Source organism: Ranitomeya variabilis, chromosome 2, assembly GCF_051348905.1.
Source record: "Ranitomeya variabilis isolate aRanVar5 chromosome 2, aRanVar5.hap1, whole genome shotgun sequence".
Taxonomy (NCBI): domain Eukaryota; kingdom Metazoa; phylum Chordata; class Amphibia; order Anura; family Dendrobatidae; genus Ranitomeya; species Ranitomeya variabilis.
Genome location: NC_135233.1, coordinates 846996437 through 847020089, shown reverse-complemented (window position 1 = coordinate 847020089; position 23653 = coordinate 846996437). Strand labels below are relative to the sequence as shown.

The window sequence follows — 23653 nt, the reverse complement described above, 5'->3', positions numbered from 1 at the left end:
CGCCGCCGAGGCATCCTGTTACCATGGCACTGCGTGCGTCACAGGAAGCGGCTGTAATATCGCGGGAGTTTACATAACTTACAAACGGTATGTTCGGCTGGACACCTGCCATACATTTAGTTATTAGTGCATTATGCACTGATTGGTGTTTGGGGCTTTTTATAACCACAATTCCCCTTCCTTGCTACCCCTTGAGAAAGGCTACATTGCCGAAACGCGCGTCGGGGAGGACGCTCACAGAGATTCCCGGCTTTTTTGGTAATGATAGCAGCCATTGTTGCTGCTTTTTTTATGATTTATACTATGTCTGCTGGGTTATTAATGCAATAGGCCATATGGGTAAATGTGCAATAGGTGCTAATACATGCTGTGGATATTTAAATCCCTTTGACCTATGCTGCTAACATAATCTCCTTTCTGTGGGCATCCTATTCTTGACATGTGTGAGTGGGTGCACCCCCCTCTTTTTCCTTTTGTCATCTGTATCTGGTCTCTTTAATAAAATTAATGTTTATTATGCAAATTATATTGGAAGTTCTCTGTTTTTTCTTCGTTGTATTTTGTCCGTGTGACAACGTTTCCAGTTATGTCCATAAACATTGCAGTATATTCAATATTACAATTACTGTGATGTTTTTTTTCATGAGGTGTTTTGTATACATAGGAAATATGGTCAAATATTAGAGGATAATCTTTTTAACTGCACTTGAGACAATTTTCCTCTATTCAAAGAACAACTTTATTTTTTGGGCAACACATCCATGTGAAAAGCTCAATTTTTTTTTTTTCAGAAAGTTGCAGTTTTGAATGCCACCATTTAATATATCTTCCAATATACTGTAAAATGAAAAATAAAATTTGCAGTGTGGACTGTACATGATAAGGGGTTTTTACAGATGCTACTAAAATGCTGCAGATTTTCCATACGAATTTTCAATTGAAACTCTGCATATATATATATGTATATTACAGTAACCACAAAGTGGAAGATTTTTGACGTCTCATGCACATACTTTTATTATCTGGATGGAATTTATATTGTTATGCAAAAAACTTTTTAATCCACAGAATGTCAACTCCGCTTGCACATTTAGTTAGAATTTTCCCTATAGATATTAATGAGGTGCCTTATATATCGATCCACAATAAACTACACTAGTGAGTTTAGTGCAAAAACCGAGACTATGGAAAAAGCTTGAAAAATTAAAAAAATAAAACTCATGATCCTCACCTCTGACGTACCATCATTTGCGCCCACAACATCCAAAGACTATATAGAGTTCGCCATAGCATTCTGGGATGCACAGAGACAAACATGGAAGCTCTGCACGACATTTAGGAATCTGCAGCAGACTTGAGCATCAGGGGTCCCCACATCACCTCCCGCTACCTTTCTTTCCATAGATGTTGCTGCAGATCTGCGTTATAGACCAGCCACTGCAGACTTCACTTAAAAGGAAGGACCACACAAATGGTCCTCTGAGGCCACTCACAAAGATGGCCACACGCTGGACCTCATCTTCACCTGCCTCTGCTCCCTTACTAATCTCACTAACACACCCCTCCCCCTTTCTGACCACAACCTACTGACATTCTCTTCCCTCTCCTCTCCTAGTGTACAACCCCCACTCCACAAACTCCCTCGCAGAAATCTCAACTTACAATCACTCTCTGAGTTCCTTCTCCCTCTTACCGACATAGCCTCCCTTCATGACACAGATGCTGCTGCTGCTGCTTTTTATAACACCACAATAACAGCAACACTCAATTCGGCCGCCCCGCTCATGCATAGCAAAACTCGTACAATCAACAGGCAGCCTTGGCTGACAAGCCTGACCAAATAATTGAGACGGGCTTCTAGGATCGCTGAGCGGAGATGGAAGCGATCCCGCTCTGCTGACCACTTCACTGCATACAAGCAGTCCCTCGCCAGCTTCAAGTCCGCACTCACTACCGCAAAACAAACTTACTTCTCATCTCATATCCTCCGTCTCACAACCCTAAACAGCTTTTCAACACTTTCAATTCTCTACTCCGTCCCCCTGCACCCCCCCTCCCTCCCCTCATTTCTGCTGAAGACTTCTTTCTTTAAACAGACGATCGATACGATCAGAGAAAGCTTTGGCCCACAGCGCCCACTGCCCCACTTAGCTGCTCACCCCTGCTCCTCCAAAACCAGCTTCTCCACCATGACAGATGATCAGCTCTCCACCCTCCTGTCAAGATCACACCTCACCACCTGCACGCTCGACTCGCTCCCGTCCCACCTCATCCCTAACCTTTCCACGGTCTTCATCCCAACCCTAACGCACCTCTTCAACCTCTCACTCACAACAGGTGTCTTCCCCTCATCCTTCATGTATGCCAAGATCACACCCATCCTCAAAAAGCCCTCCCTCAACCCATCCTCTGTGTCTAGCTGTCACCCGATATCTCTTCTCCCTTATGCCTCCAAATTGCTGGAGCAACACGTCCATCTTGAACTGTCCTCCCACCTCTCCTCCTGCTCCCTCTTTGATCGGTTACAATCTGGCTTCCGTCCCCATCACTCAACTGAAACTGCCCTAACTAAAGTCACCAATGACCTACTAATTGCCAGGAGCAAGCGACACTACTCTGTCCTTCTCCTGGACCTGTTTTCTGCCTTTGACACTGTGGACCACTCCCTTCTGCTACAAATCCTCTCATCTCTTGGCATCACAGACTTGGCCCTTTCCTGGATCTCGTCATATCTGACAGACCGGACATTCAGTGTCTCCCTCCCCCACACCACCTCCTCACCTCGCCCCATGTCAGTCGGTGTTCCACAAGGCTCTGTTCTAGGACCCCTACTCTTCTCCATCTACACCTTCGGTCTGGGACAGCTCATAGAATCCCACGGTATGCAGTACCATCTCTATGCTGACGATAAGCAGATCTACCTATCCGGACATGACCTCACCTCCTTATACTTACCAAAATCCCGCACTGTGTCTGCTATTTCAGCCTTCTTTTCTGCTCGCTTTCTACAACTGAACAAGGACAAAACAGAATTCATCATCTTTCCCCCATCTCATTCTACCCCTCCACCAGACCTATCCATCAATGTCAATGGCTGCTCACTTTCCCCAGTCCCACACGCCCGGTTCCTCGGGGTGATCCTCGACTCTGCCCTCTCTTTCAAGCCACATATCCAAGCCCTTGCCTCCTCCTGCTGCTTCAAACTCAAAAACATTTCCCGGATCCGCGCATTCCTTGACCGCGACACCGCAAAAACACTAGTGCTGCCCGACTAATCTACCTGTCTCACCACTATTCCCCAGCCTCTCCACTATGCTAAGCCCTTCACTGGCTTCCTATCACCCAGAGACTCCAGTTCAAAACCCTCACAATGACCTACAAAGCCATCCACAACCTATCTCCTTCATACATCTGTGACATGATCTCCCGGTACCTACCAACACGCAACCTCCGATCCTCTCAAGACCTCCTTCTCTACTCCCCTCTCATCTCTTCTTCCCACAACCGCATCCAAGACTTCTCCCATGCTTCCCCCATACTCTGGAACGCTACCCCAGCACATCAGACTCTCGCCTACCATAGAAACCTTCAAACAGAACCTGAAGACTCACCTCTTCCGACAAGCCTACAGCCTGCAGTGATCCTGAACCTACTGAACTGCCGCACAACCAGCTCTTCCCTCTCGTAGTGTATCATCACCCATCCCCTGCAGACTGTGAGCCCTCGCGGGCAGAGTCCTCCCTCCTTATGTACCCGTGTGCCTTGTTTTTTGCTCATGTTTAATGTATTTGTCTATATTTGCTCCGTATTTCACATGTGAAGCGCCATGGAATAAATGTCGCTATAAAAATGTATAATAATAATAATAGGGAACCTGATCGCTTCCCCAGACCCTCCCCTCACATTCAGCAAAGAAAACAATTTAAAACTGTGCTGGCAATCTGCTAATTAATGGGAGACTCGTCATGGGGGAATTGCTTTCCCTACTAATCAGGTTATCACGCCCCTGTGGGAACGAGTACCATGATTTACAATAACTACGTCACTGCAGGCCCTTTGCAAGTCTGTGTTGTGTGTGACCACATGCAGTAAGTTGGGGAATTCGCAGTGTGCTGGTGGACCATCAGTGCGTACACCCACCTAACGGTGGCACACTGTCATGGAGGCAGAGATTGGCAAAGAGCCGGCAATAATGCATCTCTTACAAATCACGCTACTTACTCCCACACGGACATGATAACATTAGCGGGAGGACTAGTCTGAAAGAAACCCATCACGACTAGCTACCCACTAATTATCATACTGCAACCAGTGTTATAGTGGTTATAAAATGAGTTTTTGCCATATGAAGAAACCAATGAGACAATGAAAATGGCTTGTTAGTAAGGGTATAAAGAAAGCAAACATTTCATAGTGACTCTCTGAGGGGCCGGGGAAAGCTGACAGATTCCCTTTATGACACCGAGACCTGCTGCAAAAAATGTAAACCGCCAGTCAGCAAACTGTGAATACACACCAATTGGGTTAGCCAATCGAAAGCAATTAAACGCCTTATCTTAACCCATTTGAAGAGGCCAGCTTCATCTAAGCTTTTTTTGCTCGTATTCTGGCATAAAAAGCTTTCAAAACTTGTTCAGTACACACTATTCCCAAAATCTTACCCTAGGAGGGACTAGATTAAGATTTGTTGTTAGGCGCACGCCACTCGTTTGATGGTCCCTATTCATGAAAAGGCATACCCCTCTTCGTAAATCAGGAGAATGTCACTCCAGCACGCCCAGCTCCAGTGGTGTCGGCACTCACAATCCCGTGGTTCACATGAGGTTATGTCACAAGCGCTGTGCCCAAATCAGCATCGGATTCAACATCTCCTTATGGACCATAAACAGGAAGTCAGGGTTGCGGCTGCTCCGACCTCCTCTTGATATTTGTTTTGTTTTAAGGGGGAGACAGATGCCAGTTTGTTTTGGTTTTTACTATTTGACCATCTTTCATTTGAACTCAATCATTTTTCTGATAGCGTTATTTTATATTAATTTTTGTTCAGAAAGATGGGTTAGGGCTTTATTATCCCTGCCTTGAACATGAACAGGAAAGTCAGGGCTCCGGCTGTTCTCCGACTCTATGTTCGATTTGTCCGAAAGCAGGGACAGCGACGCCAGCTGATTGGGCGCAAGGATCACATGACAAACTCCCGTGAGCTACAAGTATGTTCCAGCTACAAGTATGCTGGAACAGCGCCGGCACTGGTGGCTAGTAAAGGTGTTTTTATTTGAAAGGGGACAAAATGAGAATGAGAAGGGGTTGTCCTCCTGGGGAGTAATTTTTATCCCTTATTTTTCCTGCAAATACCGTATTGTCCATAAAAAACAGCATTACTATATTAACACATGGCCTGTAATATTAACAATTTAAATTAGCGCTAGAAAAGAGAGGCAGCATAGTGACCGCTGACAAACTAATCAAGCGCTCTTCATGACGGCAAATTAAATTCCTATCAGGGTGCGATGTATAAACTGTGGATAGAGTCCCTGTTCTCACCGAAAGTATTAGATTTCCTTTACAAACGAATATGTGCATTATGGACAGGAGTGTCCTGGGAAAACTTGGTACATATAACTTTTAGATGTAATTTAAAAAGTAATGTACTAGAATGCAAGAAGAAAAAAAACAAAAAAAGACCACCAAACTTGCCATTTTCAGCATTAAGCGATAACCGAGTGTGGAGGTCTTCTACGCCACACTCAAACTGGGCTTCTATAATGAGATCCGGGCTCTTTGATCCTTCCCGTACATGATTGGAAGCGGCAACGAGCTGCACAGTGTCTGTCACTGCAGAGGTTTTGTCACCATCACAGAGGTCTGGCTTTACAACCTGTAGAATAATAACAAAAAAAAAAAAAAAAAAAAAAAATCAGCCTAGTTAGCAAGATGCAACATATCACCCTTTTACACCCAGCCCACCTGTTTATACTGGCTGCAAAAGTCTCAGACTGTGAACAGAAGGCATACGGGGAGCATCAGGGATGCAGAGTGGGAACAGTGGGGACTAAACCTCTAAAGAATTCTATAGGAGTAATGCAAAGCATTAAGGGTGCATGTCCACCGTCTGTAATGACGGCGCTTTGGAAGGAGCTGAAAACTCGCTCCGCCCAAAGCGCCGCCCCCTTCTGTAGACACGATGATGCTGGATGTGTTCATTGCACACACCCGGAATCTCCGCACCCCATACATAGGGCCCTGTGATTTACCTTGCAGCGACAGAGCATCGCCGCAAGGTAAACAGACATGCTGCGATCTAAAAAGACGCGCCGCATGTCTGTAAACTCAGGGCCGCAGGATGTGTGTTCGCACACATAGTGGAGACGGGATTTCATAAAATCCCCTCCACTATGCTGTAACATCTGGACGCTGCAGGCTGAACGCTGCGGCTGTAATCTGCAGCTAATCCGGATGTAATCCCGCCCATGGACACATACCCTTACTAAATTTTTCTCAAAACGTATGTCACCCCAACTTTTGGGTTTTTCCTGTTGTGCCTTTTAGGCCAGCATCACACATCTACATTTCGCAACTTCCAGACTGACCGGAACCAACAGCCTAATACATGCCTTTGATGCTGTTTAACCTTGCTGTACTGTTTGGGTCTATTTGACCCAAAGAAAGTATATATACACAAGTGTACAGCCAATGTGAACAGAACAGCAGGGTTAAGTTGGGAGATTGTGGTCTGCCCAGATGTTGCAATCAGTAAACGGCAGACCCTTAAAGACAGCTTAAAGGTCCCCCATCCAAGATAGCTGTCGGACGGCGCTCAATTGGCAAACTGCTATCTCAGACGATTCCAGCAAAAAGGACAAGCTGCTGAAATTCAACAAGCCAAATCCTTATTTTTCCCCAACAAAAAGGTGTTGGGTACAAGTAGTGAGGCCCCACGCACAGACTGTCGGCAGATCCCACCGCGATCAGAGCGATAGGCAGACTTTACTGTGTATGGAGGCCTTGGACCTGCTTTACCATAAAGTCACCATAGCAGCTGATAACCCAGAAATGAATGCTATATTGTAACAATAAGTGACAGATGGGTATGTGGTAAACAGCCATCACTTAAAGGAAACGGTACTAATTTTAGTCAGTGGAAAATTAATGAGTGTCGTGCACTTGTTTATTTACAGCTTTTAATCATTGCAAAACCAATGCGAAGCTGCACGTTACGTTACCCGTGTGTATGGAGCCAATCTTTCTCAGAGATTGGGAAAGGAGAGGCGATTGTTTTCAATTCAAAATAGTGGAACATCTCTAAGTAGTAATCCCAACAGCCTAGAAAAGAGTGGCAATTAACACCTATTCTGGAATTAAGTCAATTGGCAGTAAGACCTGCTATTCCGCCTAAGACTCAGCTGTCCCTTCAGAAGACCTTTCACTCTTTAAATAGTAGATGGTGGTTGCATCGCTTTCCCCTAGGAAGTCAAAATGGTCATCAATGACCTGGGAAAACTTATTTTAAGCTCTGTAACATCTAAAAACAAAGGTCTACATATGTTAAACACAAGGATAAAGAAACAAACAGTAAAATAAGTAGCTTTTCTTCAGACAGCAGCATTTAAAAGAGTCACAAGAGGGAGCATATAAAAAGATTCATTTTTATGGAGAGAATTGTAGGAAAAAAATGTATTTGCATGACATACAACTCATCCATAGTAACGATAATGAGCAGACCATTGGAAAAATCGCAACGAAGGGCAACAGGTCAACAAGTACAAAGTTCAGTTCTGCCATAGAGAGCCTTTCCTGTGGCAGCTTCTATTGATCAAGTGACACAGAAGGACAAGAGCAGAAATCCATATCTGTGTATTATGTATAGGAGACATCAGCTAGTCTCCACTCACCAGCTCAGAGACAACAGAAAACTATAGATCGTTTCACCTTTTGCAGGTTCTGACGAGAAATTGATACGGTGGCTCAGTGGTTAGCACTACAGCCTTGCAGCGCTGGGGTCCTGGGTTCAGATCCCACCTTGGACAACATCTGCAAGGAGTTTGTATGTTCTCCTAGTGTTTGTGTGGGTTTCCTCCAGGCACTCCGGTTTCGTCCCACATTCCAAAGACACTGATAGGGAATTTAGATAGTCATCACTGTCCCCATAGGGGCTCACAATGTATGTAAAGAGCTTTGGAATAAGATAGCGCTATATAAGCAAAGCATAATCTAATATATAAAGCTGAATGTGTGTATGTATGTGTGTATGTATGTCCGGGATTGGCATCTGAACCGTCGCAGCTACAGCCACAAAATTTTGCACAGTCACACGTCTGGACCCCGAGAGCGTCAAAGCTATGTTGTGAGGTGAAATTTTAACCCCGCGCTTTCCAATTCACCAAACAATTTTGCCCCTATCTACATAATGGGGAAAAGATGAAAGGAAAAGTGTTGGAGGCAAATTAACAGCTGCCAGATGTGAACAAGGGGGACTTAAAGAATGAGAGCGATGGCGCCAAAGAGTATATACTGTACAGTTGCTAAGGTGGGGCCCCGACATGGGATAATCACCACACCACCACGGGGATATGAACACACACAAAATGCGCCTCACACTACCACGTGCTCGAACACATATACCACCCTCAGCGCACATTTCACCACACATACACCAACCTCGCCACATAAAAGTCGAAACACAAAAGTCGCCGCTCAAAACTCGCCACGCACAAAACTTGCACACGCGGAAAAATTGCCACATGCACAAAAGATGCAACACATGCAAAAGTTGCCTCACACAAAACTTGCACATACTCAAAAGGCACCACACATAAAACTCGCCACGCGCAAAACTCGCCATGCGCAAAACTTGCTGCACACAACTTGCTACACTAACCTGTCACATGCAACTCGACACACAAAAAGTTGCTACACGCATGTCGCCACACAAAACTCATCTCACAAAAGTCGCTACATGCATGTCGCCACACGCAACTCAACACACAACTTGACACACGAAACTCGCCCTAAAACACACACAAGTCTGGTATTATCCTTCAAAAATAAAAATCTGATTAATAAGCTGACAAACTACAAGAGCAACAAATGTACCATATAGGAATCCGGCAGCTGTCAGTCACATGACCAGTCTATTATGTGTATGTGTGAGCTAATATATACTGCCAGGGGGTGGGCTTACTGTTGGCTGGGGATTTATCAGGCTGCCAATTTAGCTTACAAATACTGAGGTAAAAATACTGACCAAATAACGTGTGAACGAGGTCTAATACAGGAGGAGATGACATACAGATATATACTATATACAGGAGGAGATGACACACAGGTATATACTATTTACAGGAAGAGATGACACACATATATACTATATAGAGGAGGAGATGACATACAGGTACATACTACATACAGGAGGAGATGACATACAGGTATATACTATATACAGGAGATGACACACAGGTATATACTATATACAGGAGCAGATTACCTACAGGTATATAGTATATACAGGAGGAGATGACATACAGGTATATGCTATGTATAGGAGGAGATGACATACAGGTATATACTATACAGGAGGAGGAGATGACAGATATATAATATATATAGGTGAGATGACACGTATATACTATATACAGGAGGAGATTACATACAGGTATATACTATATATGAGGAGGAGAGGACATACAGGTATATACTATATACAGGGGAGATGACACAGCAGGTATATACTATATACAGGGGAGATGACATACAGGTATATACTATATACAGGAGATGACATACAGGTGTATACTATATATAAGGGAGATTACAAACATGTATATACTGAGGTGAAAATGAGAGGTGTGAGGTGAAAATGAAAAGGTGTGAGTGCAAAATGAGAGGAGTGAGGGAAAATAGTGGAGTGATCGGAAAATGACAGATATGAGGTCGAAATGACAAGTGTTAGGGGGGAATGAGAGGAGTGAGGGGGAAAATGAGAGGAGTGAGGGAGAAAATGAGAGATGTGAGGGGGAAAATGAAAGATGTGATGGGGAAAATGAGAGGCGTGATGGGAAAATAAGAGAAGTGAGGTGCTATAACTAACCACAGATATTTACTATGCCCAGGCAACGCCGGGCTCTTCAGCTAGTAAATAAATAAAAAGGACACGAGACAATTGCCCGAAATTGTATTTTTTTCTTTTACACATATCTAATTAAAAAAAAAAGCAGCTTGAAATGACATAAGCTCTGAGCAACTCAATGGTAAACTTTCCACACAATATTAGTGTGCACCATTGAAACTTGCAGCATTTCAAAACAGACATAGGAAATGAATGTATGGATGAACAGATTCATACCGGAGCTCTCCAAATGCTGAACTAGCCTGTCCAGAATGAGTAGCAGAACATATATATACACGGTATATATTTTACAATAGTTTGAGCAAGGTTATTAAAACAAAATAATTGCAACTGGCAAGTTCACTAGACAAGTACTCGAACAATTGAATTTTTTTTTTCTTCTTTTAGGAGGACCAAGATTTGGTACAAAGAAGCATTCCCAGCTAAAAATTCTTAATGTAGTTAGAGGTCAATATCTGGTTATGGGACATTACTTTCTGCAGTCAGTAACTATTGCGTTAATATTCCAAGTGTACAGCAAAAACCCTAACCTACATATCACCATATGTCAAGTAATTGAAGGTACAGTAGATCTGATTTGGTTTATCAAGTGTTTTCAATGTGTCAAAGCCCACATACCCATTAGACGGCCATCAGCCAAATGGCGCTTTGGCCAACAGCAATTATAGCTGACTCTCCCATACATAGGAGCGCTCGTTCAACCAAGCGCTCTTGTTCCCTATAAGAATGCTGACGACTAACAACTCCAGAACAATCCGATTGGCATGTCCAAAATTGGACATGTCCGACCAAGCTCTCTCCTTACCATCAGTTGGCTGGCGCACCCCATAGGCAGATTGTAGGCTGAACCAGTCGATATCTGGGGACTTTAAAGGGAGCCCGTCAGCAGAGAAAGGCTGTTCAACCAAGTACAAACGCTCAGTGCAGCCAAAAATTTTAGGGCACCTTCCCACCTACTTGTTTTCTCTAAATCTCCACTCCACCACACCTCCCCTCTGGCTTTATATATAGAATCTTAAAAGTTGGAATGGACCTCCAGGGTCATGTCCAACCCCTGCTCAATGCCGGATTCACTAAACAGATGTCCAGCCTCTATTTGAAGACTTACATTGATGGAGAACTCGCCACTTCTCCTGGCATCCTTTTCCACTCATTGATCACTTTCACTGTCAAAGTTTTTTCTAATAAATTCTCTCACCAAGCAGAACGATACAAAAAATGGTTAGTTATGACTCCAGATGTGTATTGGAAGCGCCACCTTTATCAAATTATTATTTTGCAAAAAAACCATAAAACAGCTTCTCGAGACAGGTTTCCTAGTACTTTGATATAGATATAAATGCTCTCATGTTCATGTTATTCTATCAGAGTACCACCAAAGCAGTGTTATAGGCAAGGTCAAGTAATAAAAGGAGTTATAAAAATGTCATCAAGAAAGTAAAACATGCAGAAGAGATTAGTGACTAGCATTCAGTTTATCCAGATGAATCTAAGCAAATAAGAGGAAGAGGATATTAAAAAAACAAAAAAAAACAAAAACACAATCTGTTAGTGATGGGAGAAAGGCACAAAGCCTTGAGTTTCAGAGTAGAATTGAAAGGGAGAGTTTTGTCAGGAGTACATAAATAAGGAGGCCGGTGTCTCCAGGAGCAGACTCCTCTTCATTACATAAGCAATATGTAAACTTCTGGGACACTCAAGACACTGACAGGCTGAGAACAGCTGATCAATATGTAAAACTACATTTTCAGACCAAATGACTAGAGATGGCGGACACCTGAATGTTCGGGTCCAGCCGAACAGTTACAAATTGTTTGGGGTCGGGTACACGGACCCCATTCACTTGAATGGGGGGCCGAACATCTAGTGTTTGCTGCGCTGTCATGTGCATGCACACCGCTTCTGATCAGCGATGAAATCATCCCCGCCGGTAAGAGAGCAGCGGTTCCCACCCTGTCAGAAGACAGCGGGAGCGCTCAAGCTGTGATCAGAGGTATAAGCTTCACCTCTGGTCACTGGTGCCAGCTGATGGGACAACTACTCCCATCATTCGACACCTGCTGCTGCTGCTGCTAATAACAGTGAGAGCAGGAGAGGCAGATGGGAGTGTTCATCTGTAGCTCCTGCACTGTAATTAAGTAATTTAAAAAAAAAAAAAAAAAAAAAACGGCATGGGTTCCCCTATGTTTTTGTTAACCAGCCAGACAAAACTCACAGCTGGGGGCTGCAACCCTCAACTGTCAGCTTCAGCAAGGCTGGTTTTCAAGAAGAGGGGTCCCCACGCTGTATTTATTAATTGATGAAAGCGCGACAAACACCCGGTGATCGGGCAGCTGAACCCGAACAGTAACACGGACTTCCTGGTGAAGTCAGTGTTCGGTGTCCATGCCTGAACAGTAGGTGTTCAGTACGGAAGCCAAACTTGTTCGGGTTCGCCCATCTCTACAAATGACTAAATGATTGGGAAACCTTCCTTTCATTGTTTGTACTTCAGCTCCAAGCTTTCCATCGCTAACGTGTTTCAATTCATTTCAGGCTTAGGGTCATAGAAAGTGTGTTAAATCAAAGCTGGATGATCCGTACCAATCTGACAAAACAGCCTTGGCACAGCCACACAAGTGGAATCAAACGAGCTGCCAGTAAAGTCTATACTACAGCACATGGCCTTCTATATAAAACCGGCCACGCTACCACCGCAGGGCTCACATTCTGTGTATCCAACAGATGGCACCGAGAAGTGTTATTAATAATGTCTTTGGCCGTTTCATCAAAGACTTCTGGAGTCATTTTGTTTATATTGATTGATCGTTTACAAGAATAAGTTTTATTTGGATTCTAAAAGTGTACAACAGATATAAAAATAAAAATCGCAATGAAATTATACAATACAGATTACAAAAGCATACTTTTATGAGGATACATTTCTTAAAGAATATATCAAACAGGACACTACTGAATGAAGTTTTAAATCAGATTTTCAGCTTGGTCAATGGAGTTAAAAAAAAAAAAAAAAAAAAACACTATCACAGTACCCCATAGAGCAGAGGTCCCCAACCGCCGGTCCGCGGACCGGGACCGGGCCGTTGGGGTTTTTCAGCCGGTCCGCGGCGCCCCTGTTCAGCGGTCACGTGGGACCGCTCATTAGAGAAATGAATAGGCTGCTCCACCTCCCATAGGGGCGGAGCCGCCTATTCATTTCTCTAATGAAGCGGTGCCGGTGACCGCTGATAGAGAAAGAGGCTGCGGCGGCACCGAAGACAGGCAGGGGGAAGGAGCGGGACGCCGGGAGCAGGTAAGTATGTCATATTCACCTCTCCTCGTTCCCACACGCCGGGCGCTGTCTCCATCTTTCCGGCGTCTCTCTCTCCTCACTGACTGCAGGCAGAGGGCGCGATGACGCATATAGTGTGCGCGGCGCCCTCTGCCTGATCAGTCAGTGCAGGGAGACGCCGGAAAGATGGCGCCGAGGAGCTGCAAGCAAGACAGGCGAGTATGTGTTTTATTATTTTTATTGCAGCAGCAGCAGCACAGCTATGGGGCAATAATGGACGGTGCAGAGCACTATATGGCACAGCTATGGGGCAATAATGGTGCAGAGCACTGTATGGCACAGCTATGGGGCAATAATGGTGCAGAGCACTATATGGCACAGCTATGGGGCAATAATGGTGCAGAGCAATATATGGCACAGCTATGGGGCAATAATGAACGGTGCAGAGCACTATATGGCACAGCTATGGGGCAATAATGGTGCAGAGCACTGTATGGCACAGCTATGGGGCAATAATGGTGCAGAGCACTGTATGGCACAGCTATGGGGCAATAATGGTGCAGAGCACCAGGGAAACAAGCATGGTGCTCCCACTCATTCTGAACCTATGGTAAGTTGAATCACATTCTCATTATAAATGTCATAATTATATGATAAGTATGCACTAAGCTCCATCCCTCCATAACCCCACCCCCATATGACCAAAGCCCCGCCCCTGCCCCACCCCCACCGGGCCATGGAAAACTGGTCTTGCTTAAAGCCGGTCCCTGGTGCAAAAAAGGTTGGGGACCTCTGCCATAGAGTAACTGTGCTTCACTCACTGAGAAAAATCTGCTGTTCTGCATCATTTTCCAGAAAATATAGGCGTGGACCCAAGCTGAAGTTATGCCGGTTTCACACTTGTGTGTAGCTGGTCTGTGTTTGGCTGTGTACTTCCTCCCTTAAGCTCCACCTACTTCTGCATGCGTCCTGCGTACCCACCTTTAACATTGGGTACGCAGGGACATGCGTTGTATGCGACGTGCCCACCGACGGCACGGGAATGCAAGTTCTTAGAAATTGGGCATCTTTCACACTTCCGTCTTTCATCTCCGGTCACAATACGTTGTTTTTTGAGAATGCAGGATCCTGCATTCTCTCAGAGGCTCGTATTAGCGATGGATTGTTATGGATGGCCATCCGTTTCATCTGTCTTTCACTGGATCCTGCATAAAAAAAAATCGGTCCGTCGGGCAGAGAAAACGTTCAGAGGAACGTTTTTTCTGCATGTCAGAAAATCGGTCAGCGACGCATCCTGCGCTGCCCGTCGCTGGCTACATTAGTAGCCTATGGGCGCAGGATGCGTCACTGACTGTGAAAAGCAGGAATCCAGCGACGGGTCCCACCTTTTCAAAGAGAGCATGCATGGAAGAATTTCCTGTCAGGGAAATTCTCTCTCGCTTGCTCTCTTTCTCTTTTTACTATTGATGCTGCCTATGCAGCATCAATAGTAACAAAATATAATGTTAAAAATTATAAAAAAAAAAAAAAAAAATCGCATTATTCTCACCTACCGGCGTTCCCGCGCAGCGTCACCGATGTTCCCGGCAGCTAGCGATCCTAGTAATACATTGCAAAATCTCACGAGAAATCGCGGTCTTGCGACTTCTCGCGAGATTTCGCAATGTATTACTAGGAAAGCTAGCTGCAAGGAGCAACGCCGGTAGGTGAGAATACTGCGATTTTTAATCTGGTTTGTGTTGTGTATGCGTTTTCCCAGCGGAAAACCGCTGCGAAGACGCATACACAACAGGTGCACATAGGCTCGACAGGTCCATCAGAAAGATGGGCCCAGTGCACACGTTTTCCACAATCTGCACAGGATCCGTCATTTCAACATCTTGACGGATCCTGTGCAGATTTGTTAGACAAGTGTGAAAGAAGCCTTAGAGGTTTGACAATCTCACTTTAATTTTTAATTTAAAAATCCATTTACATTTTTGAGAAGTGGACATCCTGATTGAGGTGCAGCCTTACACCATGTTCACAAGTTGCGTTTTTGCCAGGTTTTTCCAGCACAAACTGCATCATTTTACTGTCACAGCAAAGTGAGATTTCTGAAACCTCATACACACGCTGCTTTCTTTTCTTTGCAGATTAGAAGTAGTTTCAAGTCTGCGGCACGTCAATTCTTTCACGGTTTTTCACCAATTTTAATGAATCAGGAAGTAAACAAATGCATCCCAAAAACACAAAGATACACAAAACACAGTAAAAAAAAAAATACCGTATTTGACAGTTTTCTTCTGCTAACACAAAATCATGAATGTACAAAAAAAAAAAAACACACTATGTGAACACAGCCTAAGTATGTTCACATGAAGCGTTTTTGCCGAGTTTTTTTTCTGCAGCCAAATCCTGCTCTCTTGGCTGGAAAAATGAAGCAGCCACTCTGGTCAGAGACCCGCCAGCCAGTCCGTGCATTGCTGTCCGATCTATGCAGAGTTATACTCCCATCCGGTGCTGGCATCGTTCCAGCACTCACCTTCCTGGGGCTAATGCGAGGTTGTTCCATCACCTGAGTCCTGCGTCCATCAGAGTTGTCGTCACTGTCCCGCTATCAGACATATAAGTAATCCAAAGGAAGTGAGAGGCCAGCCGCAACGCTGATTCCTAGTAGTGGAGAATCCCTTCAACTGTAAAGGAAATACTTCATTTTTTGGACTATAAGACACATCCAGGTTTTAGAGGTGGAAAACAGAAAAAAATATTTGAAGCAAAAAATGTGGTAAAATATTTAATAACAAATAACATACTATTATATGTGGTGTTATTATATATAAAAGTATGTTATTATGTTGGAAGCTACGGGTAGAAGATGGTGCTGCGGGGACCAGTGTAGTGCCTGTAAAGTACTATATGAAGACACAGGAGGGGGAGTATAAGAATGGGGGCACAGGGCTTATAATTAAAGCACCACTCCAGCACTGAAAAATAACACTAGAGTGCTGCTTTAAGGTCCCATGAGAGAACTATAACTCCCACCATGTCCTGCAGATCCTATGGAATGCTGGGAGTTGTAGTTCACCACAGGAGTGGCAGAGTGCTTTTTTACATGTTGCAATTATTAACTTAATTCTTACTTGTACAGGCTGTGCTCACATCAGTGCAGGTCCTGCAGCCAGCCATGCTAGAAAATTGAAAGTTTCTCTCTCTACATCTTACAGGACCTGTGGTGAGGTAATGAAGGGCTGGAACATCACTGGACAGCACAGAGCCCTCCCTCTTATTACCTCACCACAAGTCCTGTAAGAGGAAACAGCATTGTTTTTAGTGCGGTGTCTGCAGGACCTGTGGTGACATAATGAAGAGGGAGTTCTCTGTGCTGTCATGTGATGCCCCAGCCCGCCCTCTTCATTACCTCACCACAGGTCCTATAATTACAAGAGCACTCCTCCACATCAGCACAGCCCGCGCTGTGCTGTCAGGTATGCGAAGCGGCAATCTCTCCTGTGGCACCCTGCTCCTGCCGCCTCCTTCACCACCGGACACACGATCTCCCCAGCCGCTGCAGGAATCCGGCGCTGGGGAAACCATGTGGGTCCCGCTGTTTAGGTGAAGGAATATTCATTTGCTGCTCCCCGCCCACTGCTCGGCGCTGACAGGTGGGCAGGGAAGCGGTTAATGAACAGTCCTTCACTTTAAGCATCAGGACCACGTGGTTTCCCCAGTGTCGGATTCCTGCAGTGGCGATATTTTCCTGCCTCCTGCGATCCCACTCTGCTGCTGCCCCCTCCCCACATGTTACATTCGGACCATAAGCAGCACTCCACTTTCCTCCCAATTTGGAGGGAAAAAAGTGTGTCTTATGGTTCGAAAAATACAGTGATACAGTAATGACACAATGAAATAAACAGGTCATCTACGTATATTAGAAAACAATAGATGCATTCTAGAAGAACTTCATAGCTGTTAGAAATACTGTCGATCTTCTGACATTGCAAAATTTGTTACGAAAATATTCTAGACTCAGAATGACGTAGAATGTACTTATTTGTTTTACAATGTATTTTGTTCCAAACGCTAAGATGTTCGCTAGTCTCTATGCCATGAGAGGCAGACCCTACAGGGAACTTGCAAAAGAAATAGCTTATTAAACAAAACACACCAATATGGACAGCAGGTTATTACAGTAAAGATCAAAGTGTTCCACTAGCCAAAATTTTAAATGAATTTCCATCCAACTCAAATGGTAAAATATATTAGCATATTTCTATTAAAACAGGTTGGTCTAAAACTAAGACATTGATGACCTAGCCAAATAATAGATCAATATGAGATGGGGTGGGGGTGCTGGGTGTGACACCTGCACAGATCTGATGATATCCGCTTCAGAGAAAACCAGCTGTACACCAAGTCTTCTAGAGGCCGTACAGTGGAAGCTATCGGGTACTGAAAACCCGCCCCTATTCAAGTGAATGGGAGCTGAGCTGCAGTATCCGGGACTGTCCGTAAGCCAGTGTGCAGATAGGGCTCTTTACATCTGACTCCCACCAGAGAAGATCACAATTGCACAGGGTCGGACCCCCACCGATCTGATATTAATGATCTCTCAGATTGGAAATCCTTATTGGTATTTGTCCAGGACTAGTTATTGTTAACCTGTTACGTAAAAGACAGAAAATGATGTAGCTCAACTTTAAAGTCCCTTTACATTTTGATTAGCAAATTTCAGAAATCGGGCCAATTTATAAAGGGAATTACACTGCACCTCCTGTTAGGATGTTTTTTTTCGCTTTATAAATATAATAGGACTTTTTTGCCAAACTAAATAAAACTATTACTAAACGTGGCCCAACTTCGCATTTCCTGATACACTGTATAGCCATTTTTACATTTGGGATGGAAGTGATCTTTAGCAGTTAAGCCCCTATTACACCCAGTATTACGCTTACTCCTTACTATGCTGGTTGCAGGGTCATAGACAAGTCAATACAAGTGTAAGGAAGTTTTAATAAAACGTAATCACATTGCACTTCAGGGAAAATAGCTGACAACACAAACCAGCTTCCCCTCCCCTTTCTAAGGATTATGAATTTTCAAGCCTCAGGCTTTATGAGCAATATAAACAGAGCTTTGTCTGAATCCATAAGCTAAGCATTTTCAAGTACTACACAACAGACGCTGATCCATCTTTATTGGTGGCTGTCGAAAAAATCTTTTTTGGTAAACAGTAAAAAAATAAAACTACCGCACCTCCAACAGTACACAACCGATCCTTTACTTTTGAACAATAATGCTGAAATACAGTCAATATGTCCCTTTCTATGGAGAAGCTAGTATGCCAACAAGTGAGGGATTGTGGTCTTTGTTCAACAATGTGGGATATGTTGGCACCATAGAGTTCAAAAAGACTTTAAAGACTTATGTTAAGCTAAAAAGTAATACCTTCACCTCCTCACCACATCCAAATCGTAAAGAGAAAAAAAATGGTATTAACACTTATTAAGAAGAGAAGCTAGCGCCGATTGGACTCTGGGATCGCATGACACATCAATGTTACGAGAGCCCCAGGGGAGACCACGAACACTGCTGGAATGGTGCCTGCCGCAAGTATTTTACTGAGGGTATACATACGGATTGAGACTTGCCAGAGTAGTGGACAACCCCTTTATTTATCTGGATTTCATAGCGAATGGTGCTTTGGATTTTGGTTCACAGTTGTTTCAGACCATCCAGCAGAGACAATCTCTAACACACAAACTGCACCAGTTTACGGTCCACTGATCGGTGGAGAAATTACACAATTTACGTGCTAAATATATTTCAGATTTTACTATCAGTCTGACCCATGCTTCCTTTTAATAGTTTGCAGTATCACTTTCATTGTATGACATTTCCCCATCCTTCCCCTTTGAACGCACCTACACGTGTAGTAGAATTTGAGCCACAAGGCTGATTGGATTATAAGTATCATATCAGTAAAATCACATTGCCAAGCATTAGCACCTGTACCCTGCTGAAGATCATCTTACAGTAATAGTTACATGAACAGATAAGCTTCACCCCACCAGCATGTGTTAAGTAAGCTTCTTATGCACGCTGCTTGCCAACATCCTACCGAAAGCCTACTAGATAAGCTATAATAAGCACAACACATTTTCATCTTTCAAAGAGGCAATAGAAAATAATTCATCTCACCCCCAGATGAAGGCTTGCACCAAAACACCGAGGCGGGCGTCATCCCAGCAGGAGAAGGAAGTACACATGGGTGTGAGCTGACTTTCGGTCAGTTTTTTCACTCTGGTTACCTTACCTCTCATTAATTACGGATTTCTTCTTGCTCTGTACAATTAATTTTGAGCCATATTTCTGATGAATTCTGATACGCTGCAACTGTACATTCTACCAGATTGTATATATTTATCTCCCTGAGTTATTTTGCTTTTTACTTCTTTAGTTACAGTGGGGTTTTTGCTCATTTTGTTTCTTGTAGGCTTTGTAAGTTATATGGCCAATGTGAACATGCATTTATGTGTCGCATGTATACCAACTCAAACCAAGCTCAATTTCTGTGTTTTTACACGTAATTTCATTGTTGTTCCAGGCTGCGCTGACTCCACTCGAATCTGCTGTAAAATCACAAGCTGGAGCACTGTAGAGCCACGCTTGTTCCACATTACACACTGCACAAGACCAGATGCTCGTTCGACACTGCGCATAGGTGGCTGCCCACTCGACACTGCACCTCCACACTTAACAGCGGATTCGAGCTATGTCTGTGCAACCGGGAATATGAAATAGTGTTGGCGGCAACGCCTGTGACTTAACGAAAATGAAGCACACCCTATGACTAAAAGAGCAGATACAATCTAAGAATATAAAGTGCTTTTTGGACATTATTACAGTGCAGTGTTTAATGAAAAAAAAACAGTGTCCGTGATACACATTGCATCACTATCAATGCACTAGGGATAGTTTATAAACATGCCATGACAGGTTCCCTTTCAGAATTTCTTTGAAGCATGCATTTGCAGAATGGCCATACATGCAAGAGCAGTCGTCCAACGTTCCCCAATACAACATTCATCCTTGGCCAGATATCTACGTTTTTCCAGTCGGGAAATGGAGACAAAAGGCAAAAATAAACTCCAGGTAGGGAAAAACTATCGTCCTTTCACTGTAGATATCAGTCAGTAAATTGTGCGATTCTCTGTAGAATCTGGCAAATTTAGAAAAGTATGTTGTGCATTTATAACTACACACTATCTGTTCAGTGAAAAAGAACTTGGTATCCCATGTGTGCATACAATATAGACAAGAAGTTGTAATCTGGTATCCAGCTTATATAACCGACATCCTGCTGTACCAGACGTCATCAGGACGATGCCAATTCCAGCTGGTTCATTTTTTATGCCATAGCCAATAGGAGCAACACAACAAGTTTGCCAAAGTCGGGGGGCTCCGTCTACCCATTGGCACAGCTGTGATGAAACTGTGGAGATTCAATCGGTTGTAACAACAACTGGAGGGGTAGTATTTTGCCTGTTCGTAAAGCACTGCGAAGCAAAAATACACTATAAGGCTATGTGCACACGTTGCAGATTTCCTGCAGAACTGCAGCGGTTTTTTTTCCGCACAGAAACGCTGCAGATCTGCAAGTGATTTACAGTACAATGTAAATCAATGGCAAAAAAATGCTGTGCTAATGGTGCAGATAAACCTGCGCGGAAAACGCAGCAGGTTCAAAAAAGGACCAAGTCACTTTTGTGCAGATCTGCAGCGTTTCTGCACCCATTCCATTCCATGAAATCCACACAGAATCTGCAGTAAATCCGCAGGAAAACCGCTCAAAATCCGCAAGAAAAACGCATCAAATCTGCACCTGTGTTTTCTGCCAAGAGATGCAGAATCCGCACAGAAAATTCCAGAGGCAAATCTGCAACGTGTGCACATACCCTAATACTATAATACAGGAGTACGGCAGTGCCGAGTTTTCAACTATCTGAGCAAAACCACTTCTTAAATGCTGGTCACTGTGTGGAATAACAAATCATATACACCACTAGTGCACAGGCGCCTTTCCAGTGATGTCAGCGGCAGGTCTGTGACTGTTAGGCTATGTGCACACGTTGCAGGTTTACTGCGGATCCGCAGCGTTTTTTTCCGCGCAGAAGCGCTGCAAACCTACAAGTGATTTACAGTACAAAGTAAATCAATGGCAAAAAAAAAATGCTGTACTAATGGTGCAGAAAGTTCTGCACAGAAAACGCTGCGGATTAAAAGAAGGAGCATGTCAATTAGTTGTGCAGATCTGCAGCGTTTCTGCAACCATTCCATAATAGAAATCCGCAGGGGTAAAAAAAGAAAAAAAGTTAATCCGCACAGAATCCGCAGTAAATCCGCAACAAAACACAAAATCCGCTTAAAAAACGTGCATATTTTGACCTGCGTTTTCAGCCAAGATGCAGAATCCGCACAGAAAATTCCACAGGCAAATCCGCAACGTGTGCACATAGCCTTACACTATGTGAGCAGAGCACTACAGCCAATGTCAAGCGAGCACCAGCATGGACTATCCATAGCCTTTGATGGGCAGCTTCAATCAAATTTCCATCAGACATCAGTTTTCCCGAAGTAGGTGCAAGTAAGCAAGTAAAGTAGCACACTATAAGCCACAGATTGTTATGCTATGTGAGTGCTGCAGCCACTAACGTGACCTCCAGGAGAAAATATCACTGGAACAGTACTGGAGAGGGAAGGGAATTTTCTTTATTTTACACAGGGGACTACAGAATTTAACAAGGTGTTATTCAATCCCTTAAACCAGATGGTGATGCTTGACCCACAGCATCAGCCGCCACACACACAGCCTCTCCCCCCACACGCAGAACGAGCCCCCCACAGTCTCCCCTTACATGTGCAACCTAAGCCATGAACGCACGGTATAAGCCGCCACCCACCATGCTCCCACACATACACGGCATGAGCCGCTGCCCTTCCTCCCCCCCACACGCGGAGTCAACCACACACACGGCATGAGCCACCCTACACACACACAACCACACACACAGCATGAGCCACCCTACACACACACACACACACACACACACACACAAGGCATGAGAGGCCCTCCATGCGGCATGAGCCCCCCTACCACGGCAGCCTCCCTATACACTGCTTGAGGCCCCCAGTCTCCCTATATACTGCATGAGCCCCACAAAGCCTCGATATATGTACTGCATGAGCCCCACACAGCCTCCTTATATATACTGCATGAGCCCCACACAGCCTCCCTATATACAGTGCCTTGCTAAAGTATTCAGCCCCCTGGAACTTTTCAACCTTTTCCCACATATGTTCAGACAAAGATACCAAATGTAAATTTTTGGTGAAGAATCAACAAGTGGAACACAATTCTGACGTTGAACAAAATGTATTGGTTATTTTAAATTTTTGTGGAAATTCAAAAACTGAAAAGTGGGGCGTGCAATATTATTCGACCCCTTTACTTTCGGTGCAGCAAACTCACTCCAGAAGTTCATTGTGGATCCCTGGATGATCCAGTGTTGTCATAAATGCCTAATGATGATAAATATAATCCACCTGTGTGTCATCAAGTCTCCGTATAAATGCACCTGCTCTGTGATAGTCTCAGCCTTCTGTTGGAAGCACAGAGCATTATGAAGACCAAGGAACACAACAGGCAGGTCCGTGATACTGTGGTGGAGAAGTTTTAAGCTGGATTTGGATACAAAATGATTTCCAAAACTTTAAACATCCCAAGGAGCACTGTGCAAGTGATCATATTGAAATGGAAGGAGCATCATACCACTGCAAATCTACCAAGACCCGGCCGTCCCTCTAAACTTTCATCTCAAACAAGAGAAGAATGATCAGAGATGCAGCCAAGAGGCCCATGATTAATCTGGATGAACTGCAGAGATCTACAGCTGAGGTGGGACAGTCTGTCCATAGGACAATCATCAGCTGTACACTGCACAAATCTGGCCTTTATGGAAGAGTGGCAGGAAGAAAGCCATTTCTCAAAGATATCTAAAAAAAAGTGTAATTTAAAGTTTGCAACAAGCCACCTGGGAGACACCAAACATGTGGAAGAAGGTGCTCTGGTCAGATGAAACCAAAATCAAACTTTTTGGCAACAATGCCAAACGATAAGTTTGGCGTAAAGGCAACACAGCTCATCACTGTGATGGTGGGATACGGTATGTGGATATCATTTTATTTGTATTAATATTTTACTGATTGTCGTTGTGTTT

General features: G+C 44.0%; 1 protein-coding gene across 3 annotated transcripts in view; it reads right to left on the bottom strand.

The window, feature by feature from the left end:
* DIS3L2 (DIS3 like 3'-5' exoribonuclease 2) overlaps positions 1-23653 on the bottom strand; it is a 445122-nt gene that overhangs the window by 308301 nt on the left and 113168 nt on the right. For all 3 annotated transcript variants that reach the window (XM_077290198.1, XM_077290196.1, XM_077290197.1), the window contains one exon: positions 5695-5875. In XM_077290198.1, coding sequence (XP_077146313.1) covers positions 5695-5875 — 181 coding nt within the window. The remainder of the gene's footprint in view (positions 1-5694; positions 5876-23653) is intronic.